The sequence below is a fragment of the Candida margitis genome (genome assembly GCF_024628925.1).
Source record: "Candida margitis strain CBS 14175 chromosome Unknown scaffold13, whole genome shotgun sequence".
In the NCBI taxonomy this organism is placed as follows: Eukaryota; Fungi; Ascomycota; class Pichiomycetes; order Serinales; family Debaryomycetaceae; genus Lodderomyces; species Lodderomyces margitis.
Window position 1 is genome coordinate 1 of NW_026261855.1, and position 11,393 is coordinate 11,393.

An 11,393-nucleotide genomic window follows, 5' to 3' on the forward strand; every position below is an offset into this window, starting at 1 on the left:
AGCCACATCACAAGCTGATGGTTACTTTTACGCGGTCTAGAAATCGTTAGAAGGGTAGACATTAATTCTGAAAAGACTTATTTTAAAGTAAGGAGTCATAGTAGAAGCGTAGACACACTTTAAGGTAGTATAGGCTGTAGTAATGAATGTTGTAAAGGCAGTGTTACGTTAGAATAATTGTAGTTAATCTATTTATGTCGACTTTACTACTAGGAAGCAGCCTCTCTGAAATTGTTAGCTTCATTAGCAACAAGTATAGCAAGATGGTCTTTCTCCGATCTACCAAGAAGCAACACCAGCTTTGCTAGCTTGTCTAAAATTATGTTCACAAAACTGCTGGGTGGCGTTTGTGGCACTAATTGACGTCTCGTATTTCAATTACGACACTCACAGAGAACCAAATTGGTATGAAGCCTAATTCCATACACAAATTTTTTTAGAAAACAACACTCTAAAGGTAGGATTGATGGTATGGTTAGTTCTTAAATGACTCCATTTTCTTGACTGAAGCAATTTTATTAGTTTTGAGTGCTAAAACTTTTGCCACAATTTGCGCCAAAATTAAGGAAACAATTGGCCGTGTTGGGAGAGGATTGCAGCGATAATGTATACTACCACAGAAAAAAAGGTCAACACTCTGATATATAACGATAAGCAGGACAGACATGAGGTATGTAGTGATCAATAGCACTTAGATGGATGAAGCTGCCACTACAGGTCAACTCCTTTCACCTTTCGAAATCTACGACACAAAAACCACAGAGTTACTCCTACCTTCCCATTTATTTAATCTTCTCCAAACAATATATAGTTCAAGATATCGCTCAATGTAATCACGTTAACCAACCTTCCTGCATCATCAACAACAAACAACCTATGCAACCTCGACTTCCGAATTGTATCCATAATAGTGCTCAACCTATCAGTGATAGTACACGTATGAACACCTTCAAAGTCCTCTGATCTCCGCAACAACGCCTCACCCACCGACAAATCGAGATCAGTGTACATACCACCTTTGACCAAGGCCAATACGTCAACTGTTTCGTACACGTTAATCAATTTTCCTTCCTCATTGACTATTGGAATGGAGGATATTGAGTGCGATGTTAATAAATGAATCACCTCAATGACCGGTGTATCCATTGTACAAGTACTCAATTTCTTCGGCTTATTTAGCTCTGTATGTTGAATTTGTTTTAACAACATCTTGGTCTCTTTACAATTCAAAGCAACGAATTTCAAAATACGATACTGCGTCAACACACTCACCACTATGTCCCTTGCTTCATTTTCATTTGTGTCCAACAATGGAATTCTTCTTGCTTTCGACTCCAACATCTTTACACACGCCTCATACAACGACTTGAAAGGGTGTATCGAGGCAGTTTCTATTTGATCAACCCCAATAGCCTTTTCCACATCTCTCAATCCATCCAATGTCAACTGATCGACTAGTTCAAACTTCTCTGGGTACTGGAAATAATATTGAATGACATTGATAAAGTCACTTGAAGTTAACAAACCGGCAAATCGGGACGTTTTGTTATTCCACAACGGTGCTGAGACAATGTTGTTCTGTAGCAAGATATTCAAAGACTTTTTAACCAACAAGGACGTATCTAATACGATAAGCCTGTAACTCACCGGCAATACATCATATGATGTTTTGCTTTGTAAAAACAATCGGATGGCTTTGATACCGATTTTCTGATCGTGATCTATCTGTTCGTTTGATAAACTAAGTATATAGTCATTAGGAGTCGTGGTTGAAGGAGGTGCAACGTCCGTCATCTTCAATGGTGGGCGACTCTCTTTGCGTTGGTTAATCTCGGCGATTTGTGTTGGACAAATGTTCCTTTTTTTCTTTGCTTCCCTTTTTTCGTCGGAGGGGTTTCTTCTACAAAAGTGCGAGATTTACAAAGTTTTACTTCAGATATACATTAGTCCATTATCGTTATCCCCTCCCCCCCTCCCCCCCACCTCCAGCATTATGTTTTAATGCTAACCCTTTCCATCAAATCGTGTATCTCAGATCCCTGGAATTTCAACCACGTAAGCAACTTTTTGACTCTGTTTTGAAGTTGTAAATTTTCCAATACAACCTTCTCATCTTGATCCTCCTCTGCTGGTTGAGTATTCTTGAATTCTTCAACTTCGTCGCTAAAGACCTTTAATTGATCAATCAAGTCCACTGTGGTTTGGTTCCATGCATTAATCTCTTCAAAGTACTCTTTTTCTTCTTTTGAGAGAGGCACATTTTGGATTTTATACATTTGTTCGTTAATCTTTGATTGCACGTGCTTCATCCTTGAGTCAAGATCTTCTTGTTTTTGAAATATCTTGCTAATTCTGTCGTCTATTTCATTGTTGTATGGTGTATCATCGGTTAGGTTCTTTATAGTTTCCACTTGTAGTTTTAGTGATTTCAATTGGGCAAGGGTCCTCGACTGCAACTTAATGGCGTAGACAGAATAGCCAAACACGGCCTGGTTAATTTCTAGTGAATCTTTGTTTAGCTTCTCAAGCACTTCAACCGTTGGTTCGAGTTTCATACTGGGCTCATTTTTCAAAGAAACTGATTTTTCCAATGTCTTGAGATTGGACTCAATTTCAGTAAATGGTTCTGCCGAGATAGCAAGCGATGGCACAAATGGCTTGTCATCAATCTTCAATGGCTCTTTCTCTTCGTCCTTTTTCGGGGCGACGTCGTCGGCATTAGTTGTCACAATTTCCAAATTGTCGCGCACAATGACTCCCACTTCCAGATCGAACTTTGTTATGACTGCAAACCCTTGAAGGTCCTTTCCAGCCGAAAGGAGGTTATACGTCGGGTTAATCTTTTCTACACTGTCAACACTGTCATTGTCCAAATCAGATAATAGTTCACTTACCCATTCACAATTAACAACAACCAAGCTTCCGTCAACGACTGCAACAAATTTACTATCACAACCGGTTAAATTCCTCAAGTATGCCTTACCATTGAAGGGTAGTTTCTCCGATTGTAAAAACTCCAACGAGTTCAAGTCTTGTTGCCAAAACAACTTTTCAGTATTAATCTCATCGAATGGGTCGACAAACCCAAACCCCCTTTTCGGCTTTGAATAGGTTAGTTGTTCCGGCTCCGCATACTTTACTAGCCCAGATCCAATAATATTCGAAAAATATGAAATGGTATCGTTCTTGATTGTTGCTAACAAGGCAATCTGTTCATTATCGCCAAAAGCCACCAAGTCATCTGCCCCTATTTGTGCCACTGTTTGCGGTTTATAGTCAGGAGTCGATAGCTTTAGTTCAACAGTAAACAACTCATATGGATTTTCAGTGTACAAAGCTCTAACCTCTCGCAAGTTATTCAGGAGTTGGCCACGTAAGGACTCATACACTTTCAATTGAGCCTCTGCCAGGGAGAGTAGATTTGACTGCCCGGGAAACTTGTCCTTGATTATTTCAATAGTATTCTGCGAATCACTAATCGCAACATCGATAGCATATTCCGACACGGCAATTCTTGTTGAACCGTTGTAAAAATCGACACTAACGACTTTATCATCCGTTGACGCGTACAACTTCAACCCATCGTTAATTTTGCTTCGTGATCCAAAACTGACTGAGTTGATCTTTTCATCAAAAGAAATCTTTATTGCTGGGATTTTCACCGACTTCTTCAATTCAAAACCGAAAACCTCTGAATTTTCATTTAAAATCACCACCATAGAATCGTTTGCAACAATCGATTGCCAAAGCACTTTCCTGACTTTGCCAACATCGCTAATTCTGTAGCTTGCCTCTTCAATATAGACCGCCTTTTGTTTGGTGTTCAACACTGGAGGTAACGAAACAATATCAACTACCAGATCCCCAACAATTGCCAAAAACGTGCCTGATTCATTTATTTCCAACGAGACAACTTCAAAGTCGGCATGGGGTGTTTTCAATAACTTGTAGTTTGATGTTACTGGGTTTATCGAACAACATCTAACAAGGTTTCCCAGGGCAAAGAACAATTCGGAGTTGTTTCTGCAAATCAATTTGTTATGTGGTATGCTTGGTGGTAATATAGTGTCTATCTTTGTTTTTGGTGCATTAGTAAAATTGAAATCAATTGGGAAATTATGCTGAAAAATCAACTGCTTTGTAATCAGCGATATCAATTTGTCGGTCATGGTGTCTGGTGAAGTATATGTCTAAGCTAAGTCAATGGTAGACTGTAGTGGAACGGTAACACTCCTTTTTCTTTTTTTTATTTTTGTCTTCCCCTTCAATGCTAAAGAGCGAAAAAAAAAACAATAAAAAAATAACACACACATTTGTTAACACTACTAACTACTACAAAGAGAGAAAACCACCAACCATGGGTAAACAGTACATATCAACTGTCAGTGCATCACAGGCACATAATTCAGATATCCTAGGGGTGGAAATCACGCCGAGGTACACAATTTCAGTATCCAGTGACGGGTACGCCAGATTTTGGGACAACAAAAAGGATGAAGTGCATGACCCAAAAGAGTTTGTACAATCAGTATTCATTGACAAGAGTGGGATCCATCATTTAGCAGTGTATGAGAATAAAATACCGAGTTCAACGATCAAGGTAACGGTTTTATCATTTGCATGTTTCAATGGACAGGTCAAGTTCAAGCAATTCATCAATGACGATTTAACCACGTTGGAAGATTGCGTATTCAAATTGAGCAAGAGCTGGGTACCGGGGTTCTACGTTGACCCGGAATCAAAACAGGATTACTTTATAGTAAACAAGATGAATGGAGTTACCGAAGTGTACACAGTGTCGATTACTGCAAACGCAGATAAAGTTAGCTCTGCATTTACCAAGTATGGCGATTTACGAAACGGAACATCTTCGAACTCGTCCACATCGTCCACATCGTCGTCACCTTTTGCCATTTCACTTGCTGTCAACCAAACTGACAATAAGAAATGCGCCGTGGGGTATATAAATGGAGACGTCTTGTTGTACGATTTTCAAAACTTGAAGGTGGTTTACACGTTCCGGTCTACTGACTTGGTAGTCAGCAGAAACCCTAAACTTAACTCGTCATCTTCGATACCTCGTGCTATTGCATTTTCACCGGGCGGCACACTACTAGCAGTAGCAAGAGATAACCAAGCAGCAGGGTCAATCACACTCTACGATGTTCAATATGGTGAAAACGTCGGCACATTGGCAACACCATCACATTCAGCTAAAAGCGTGGTTGGTGGGTTTGCCCACCAAGGATGGATCTTGGGTATTGATTTTGACGAGGAAGGGAAAAACTTGGTTTCTTGTGGGTTTGATAAATGTGTACGAGTGTGGAATTTGGAAACTAGTGAACGTGAAGCTACGATAAACATCTCCATTACCGACTTGGATGGCGCTAGTAACGATGATCAGCAGGATGAAAGTGTTGCCAGTGGTGTCAAATTTATCAGCAAAGGTGTTAGAGGAGGCGCTGGTGGTGATAGCAACGAAGGAATTTGCGTTGTCAGTTTTGATAGAGGTATTAGATGGTATAGAGAAGCTGGCGGTATATAGATAAGGAGGATTTTGTATCGATTTAACGGCCTAACCAACCACCATCGACAATTAATGTCAGACCAGTAACATAGCTCGAGGCGTCACTACACAAGTACACAATTGGTCCTCTGAAATCCAGTCTCTCTGCCCATCTACCCATGGGGATTCTCTTGTCTACCAACTCCTTGCTCTCTTTAGCCATGCTATCGGTCAACTTTGTCTTGACGTAACCGGGAGCAATACAGTTGACGCGAATCCCACGTGAGCTCCACTCATTAGCAACCGCTTGGGTAAATTGTTTGATGCCACCCTTGGCAACCGCATATGGCGTCGACGCAAACCCTCCTTGAAACGAGAGCAAAGAAGCCGTAGCTACAATCTTACCCTTGGTTTGCAACTCAAGCATCTTGACACCAAAACGTTGGGTCAATTTAATAGGAATGTTGAGATCCACCTTGACTACAGCATCAAATTTGTGTTGTGGGAAGGACTCAAAGGGGTTTCTTTCAGTAATACCAGCATTATTGATTAATATATCAACTGAGCCAGTGGTTGATAGTTTATACGCTTGAGTGAAAATTTTATCCACAATAGATTTTTCTTCTTCCTCGATAAAGTCAACTTGAATAGAATCTATGATTACCTCTGAGTTGAATTTTTTAATCTCTTCAATTGCAGCATCAAGTGTCGATTGTGACCTGTATGTTAAAATCAATTGTTTGATCCCAGCGGAAGCAAGACCTTCAGCATAACCTAATCCAATACCCAGAGTCGCACCTGTAATTACGGCAACTTGACCTTCTAATGAGAATAAAGACATGTCTTTTGGGAGTTGTTTAATTGTGATAGAAAGTATATCAAATTTGAGGTCGAAGCACTGTTGGGGGGAATGTGGGTGGTATTTAAACCACAGACCTTTTAACACCCACGCTTTTGTGTAAGAGAAAGTTATCGTAATTTCTTTTGCAGAACCCAGGCTTTCTTTGATTCTAAAAGGACCACTTTCCTTCGTGCACCCCTTTGACCACTTCGCTTCATGGACGAGGTGTATTGAAGAAGACTGTGAGTACAACACTCCAACCGCAACCAATCTATGGTCTGCAAAGCATACAGATTTGCATCGAAGTGAACATCAAAAGGATCCCCCACTTTTCTGTCTACCTATGTGGGGGAGGGGAAGTACTAAAGCGTCAACAAAAGCGACGACAATCACACAACAAGACATTCCATTACATTCATATCTCGGATCGACTATTCGGTTGAGTTGGTATCAGATTTGACAACACAAAGTTTATTGGTTTAACAATACATAGCTACATTCCAATCAAAGACTTGAAATTGTTATTACACTTATACAGCCGATGGAAACTACTCCACACAAGTTGCTTCAAACCCCCATCCACCTCTATCTTTTCTACTTCTTCTCATTCTCACCGTCCCAACCACCCACCATCAACAACCATAGTCAGTCCCGTCATATAGCTCGACGCCTCACTGCACAAAAACACAATGGGCCCTCTAAACTCTTCACAATTGCCCCACCGCCCCATAGGAATCCTCAGACTAACCAACTCGCGATTCTCCTTAGACATCGAATCAGTCAAATTAGTAGCCACGTAGCCCGGAGCCAAGCAATTGACACGCACACCACGAGCACTCCATTCATTAGCCACCGCTTGTGTGAAATTCTTGAGTCCGCCTTTAGCCACTGTGTACGCGGCAGTATAAACGCCACTTTGGAAACTTAGCACTGATGATGTGTTTATAATCTTGCCACGCGTGCCCAACTCAAGCATCCTCGTACCGATACGACGCGTTAGTTTCATGGGGATGTTGAGGTCGACTTTGATTACATTGTCGAATTTGTCCTGAGGGAAATGCTCTACGGCGTGTCGTTCGTTAATCCCGGCATTGTTGATCAAAATATCAATTGCGCCCGTGGTAGATAAGCGGTATGATTCATTGTAGACCAAGTCAGTAATTTCGTCTTCTGGCATCTTGAGAAAGTCAACGTAGATTGAGCTAATAACGACATCGGGATTGAATTGTTTTATCTTCTCTACTGCAGCTTCAAGTGTCGCTTGGGCCCGATATGTTAAGATCAATTGTCTGATTCCAGCTGATGCTAGTCCTTCAGCATAAGCAAGTCCTATACCCAGTGTGGCGCCAGTGACTATAGCCACTTGTCCATCAAGTCGAAACAGTACCATTATTTTTCACTCATATGAAAGAAAAAAAATAAAACTTAAAAGGCCCTTTCCATCTTCGTCAGATGAGGTTTACATATATATATATATGATGAACTCTGTATTAGCCCCTCAAACATAAATATGCTTGGTTATGCAAAATATGAAATTTGTCGTGGGGAACCAAAGAGCGGGAAAATAAATGCGATATTCGAGAAGTTTACACAAAAACCAAATATCCTAGGATATCATTTTCCCCACCAAAGACCACCACTATTACTTCTCCCCCCTTTTTGCATCCACCATAAACAGCCTCTTCTTTCTTAGTCTGACTTTCTATACCCCACTCAATTCAACCAACTCATCTGCAAAAGCATCTCCAACCACAAAATCCTCTTGCATGTTGCCCCTTACAACGATGCTACGACTACTACTGAAGCTACCTTTGGTAACGCGTTTACATATATTATAGTCACCACAATTTAGAAACTACACGGAGAATAGACTAAGACACGATCCCTTTAAAAGTCCAAAAATGAATAAAAAGAACTCTCTTTTATCTTATTTTTTTCTTAACCAGTCAAAAAACCTTGAGCTGCGTTTCATCCCGGCCAGCGACAATGAATCTTCAACATTACTCTTTGATCTGATATGACCTCTTCTTCTAGTGGCAGCCGTGGTGCCGCCAGCAGTAGCTGAACCGTGTCCTCTTTTTAATTTCGTCTCATTTGTTAAACTTATCGACAATGCAACTCCCGCGCCTCCTTCTCCAGTAGATGAAAACGACGACGATGCATTGGATAAATCTGATACACGATCACTACCATCACCATGTTTCACCGGCTTGTTCAACTCGCCTTTGCAGTGCGGGTACATGTGATAGTCGTATTTGCTCATTGGTGCATCCAAGTTAGTTTTCGGTTTAGGAATTTGGGTTTGTTTAATGGAATTTGATTCTGCTAGCGAAAAAGGTCGACGAGTATAAGTCTTGTTAGCGGTGGTACTGAATTTACCTGATTGATCCAGTTTTCTTGCTGGTGATGATGAGCCCGACTGTTTGAATGTCAGCGATGTCGGAGACGATGATGATGATATGGGCAGCGATTGAACAGTGGGTACATCGGATGGTGGTGGTGGAGCTAAAACAATATGAGGATGATTTTTGTTCAACTGCTTATTCGAAGCTGTCTCTTCTACTTGCCCCAACGAGGTCGTATCTAAATCTGCGGCGGATGCAGTTGCAGTTGCGGTGGCGATACGTGGTGACAGTTTGTTCAGTATTGTAGATTCACTCTGAAGCAGAATCAGATTATCATTACTATGCCCCAGTTGAGGAATGGGAAACAAATGGGGTGAGATTGTTGATGCCGAATCTGGCATAGACAGTGACGGTTCCAAATCCTTTGTGGTTATGACAATTGCCGGCTTAACGTCGGGTTCCACCACTTCGGCATTCTGAGATGTTATTGGTTTGCCTTCATTGATGGCCATTGACGATATTTCCGAATTGACGCTAATGGGACTGGTTGAAGGGTCTCCTCGTTTGTTGCTTATTGCAGTTGACACGGATTCTGCAGTTGACTGGGTCGCTAATGTAGATGGAGTTGAGCATTGTGGTACAGGTGGATGCAATGTGGATGCTAAGTCGAGGGGGGCACTAGTATTGTTGTTGTTGATGCTATTATTACTATTGCTGTTGTTGATGCTATTATTACTATTGCTGTTGTTGATGCTATTACTACTATTGCTGTTATTATTGCTATTGTTAATGCTATTTCCCAAATGTAACGTGGTATTAGGTGCATTGGCATTATATTTTGAAGGCGATAATGATGCCTGCAATCGGTAATATTCTCTAGTGGGCGACGAAACTTTCTTCAATTCATTATATCTTATTGAAGAAAAAGATCGTTTGCTCTTTAGAGTAGGTAAAGATGAATAATGATTAAGATATCTTGTTTTGCACAGTGCGGGCTGTTGTTGCAATTGGATGGGCGTTGTTATCGTTGTTGCTTGTACTGATTGAGACGCAATACCACTAGTTGTTGCAGTAGCTGCTGGAGATTGTGGAGCTAGACCCGACCATGCCGATAACGGCGGGGTATTTGTATTTGTTCGATCGATACTTTCAGCCGATCCTCTCATGGCATTTGAGATACGGTTTGATTGATCATAGAATATTTGATATCGATGGGCTTTAGCTCCTGATCTTTGTCGTGTCGGCGTTGAAAACGAAGGTGTTGGCGGTTGTGCCGGTACTGAAGAAGAAGCTGACGATGGCTGTGGTTGCGTTGGTGGAACCGAATTAAAACTGGATGAAGACGAATTAGTCAGGGAATAGAAATTATTAGAAGGTTGTGCTAAAGGTTCAGCATCTGCTTCTTCATCCAATTGTAGTTCTTGCAAATCTTGTTCTTCAATGTCGTCATGATTCTTCAAAGCTGGTGACGGTAATATGGTTCTATCTTCTGCTACTGTTGTATCCTCTTCTTCAGCAATTGCTGGTGAACCCAAGAATTCATCAGTACTGAATATGGTGTCGTCATGCACATGCAGTCCAATATGTAAGTTTGCGGTTAGGATGTAATCCAAATCAATCATGGCATCGGGTACATCCAGTTGTTGTTGTTGTTGTTGTTGTTGTTGTTGTTGCAGCAGTTGATACGTAAGATGCTTTGGCGATTGCAGTAAATGTGGAGTACCTTGTTGTCGTAATGACGAATGAGATAATTTATTAGATAATTGTATTGGCGAGCTTAAGCTTTTTCTGAAGTTCGTAGTATAAGTTACTCCATGAGATGTAGGTGATGTACTATAGTTGAGCAATGTATCCTCGTTGCTATGGTCAGATTCACTTTTAGGAAATGCAAACTCACCATCGATTGGGTTGGCAAAATCGTCTTTATTATTAAAATGGAAATACCGATCTAATTCGTATTCTTCATCTGTTTTAGTTCGAGGTGTATCGGCGAATCCCACGACTCTTTCCTTTGGTGCTGATGCTGAGATGGTTCTGCTGTTACTATTGCTGTTGTTGGTATTATTGTTAATTGCAGGACTGCCAAAGACATTGCTATTGGACAAGGCTGACCGATGACTATAGTACGATGAATGTGTAGGTATTGACTGTGCTGTTGTTCCTGATGCTACTGCAGATGGACCACCAGGTGATGACACTGGAGGAGGGGGTGGTATATTAAATAGTCCTAGCCCATCAAAGTCGCCCAGTATTGCTTGCGATCGTTTGTGTCTATGGGTTCTTGGATTGAAAGGTGTAGATGCAGCAGTAGATGCAGGTGTAGATGCAGTTGTGGGACTTTGGGGTATACTTAGATGGTTAGAAGACATAGTCATGCCTATGCTCTAGTGCTGTTTGCTGTTGTAGCTGGTGTAGTTGTAGCTGTAACTGTAGTTGTTAAACGAGTGTCGGATGATTAGGATACGAAGGGAAAGAAAAAAAATTAAAAATTAAAAAAATTAAAAATTTAAAACAATAGGAAAAAACCTTGTGTGAGTGAATGAGTGAATTAATGAGTGTGTTAAGTTTACTTTCTTTTCGATCTTTTTTGTATGGTGATAGCTTTGCCCCCTCCCTGTCACAAAGTACTAAAGAAGAGCAAGAAGGTTGAAACTATTTATTGCTTGTTTGTTAGGGAATGTGTACCTCGTTTAACCTCCTT

At 40.9% G+C, this 11,393-nt stretch overlaps 6 protein-coding genes across 6 annotated transcripts; 1 reads left to right on the forward strand and 5 right to left on the reverse strand. All coding sequences in view use genetic code 12, as the record gives it.

Annotated features, from left to right (window-relative positions):
- Positions 1-786: 786 nt before the first annotated feature.
- On the reverse strand, positions 787-1,794 carry SNF4 (AMP-activated serine/threonine-protein kinase regulatory subunit; the record flags this gene model as incomplete). The annotated part of the gene is made up of 1 exon (XM_051816052.1): positions 787-1,794. The coding sequence occupies one exon, from the start codon at positions 1,792-1,794 to the stop codon at positions 787-789; it is 1,008 nt and encodes a 335-aa protein (XP_051670465.1).
- A 197-nt stretch (positions 1,795-1,991) lies between these two features.
- Positions 1,992-4,169, reverse strand: NUP82 (linker nucleoporin; the record flags this gene model as incomplete). The annotated part of the gene is made up of 1 exon (XM_051816053.1): positions 1,992-4,169. The coding sequence occupies one exon, from the start codon at positions 4,167-4,169 to the stop codon at positions 1,992-1,994; it is 2,178 nt and encodes a 725-aa protein (XP_051670466.1).
- A 188-nt stretch (positions 4,170-4,357) lies between these two features.
- Positions 4,358-5,545, forward strand: SKI8 (SKI complex subunit WD repeat protein; the record flags this gene model as incomplete). The annotated part of the gene is made up of 1 exon (XM_051816054.1): positions 4,358-5,545. One exon carries the CDS (start codon positions 4,358-4,360, stop codon positions 5,543-5,545), a length of 1,188 nt encoding a protein of 395 aa, XP_051670467.1.
- Positions 5,546-5,567: 22 nt separating this feature from the next.
- Positions 5,568-6,347, reverse strand: CANMA_003841 (SDR family NAD(P)-dependent oxidoreductase; the record flags this gene model as incomplete). The annotated part of the gene is made up of 1 exon (XM_051816055.1): positions 5,568-6,347. The coding sequence occupies one exon, from the start codon at positions 6,345-6,347 to the stop codon at positions 5,568-5,570; it is 780 nt and encodes a 259-aa protein (XP_051670468.1).
- A 610-nt stretch (positions 6,348-6,957) lies between these two features.
- On the reverse strand, positions 6,958-7,737 carry CANMA_003842 (SDR family NAD(P)-dependent oxidoreductase; the record flags this gene model as incomplete). The annotated part of the gene is made up of 1 exon (XM_051816056.1): positions 6,958-7,737. One exon carries the CDS (start codon positions 7,735-7,737, stop codon positions 6,958-6,960), a length of 780 nt encoding a protein of 259 aa, XP_051670469.1.
- Positions 7,738-8,274: 537 nt separating this feature from the next.
- Positions 8,275-11,061, reverse strand: CANMA_003843 (uncharacterized protein; the record flags this gene model as incomplete). The annotated part of the gene is made up of 1 exon (XM_051816057.1): positions 8,275-11,061. The coding sequence occupies one exon, from the start codon at positions 11,059-11,061 to the stop codon at positions 8,275-8,277; it is 2,787 nt and encodes a 928-aa protein (XP_051670470.1).
- Positions 11,062-11,393: the final 332 nt, after the last annotated feature.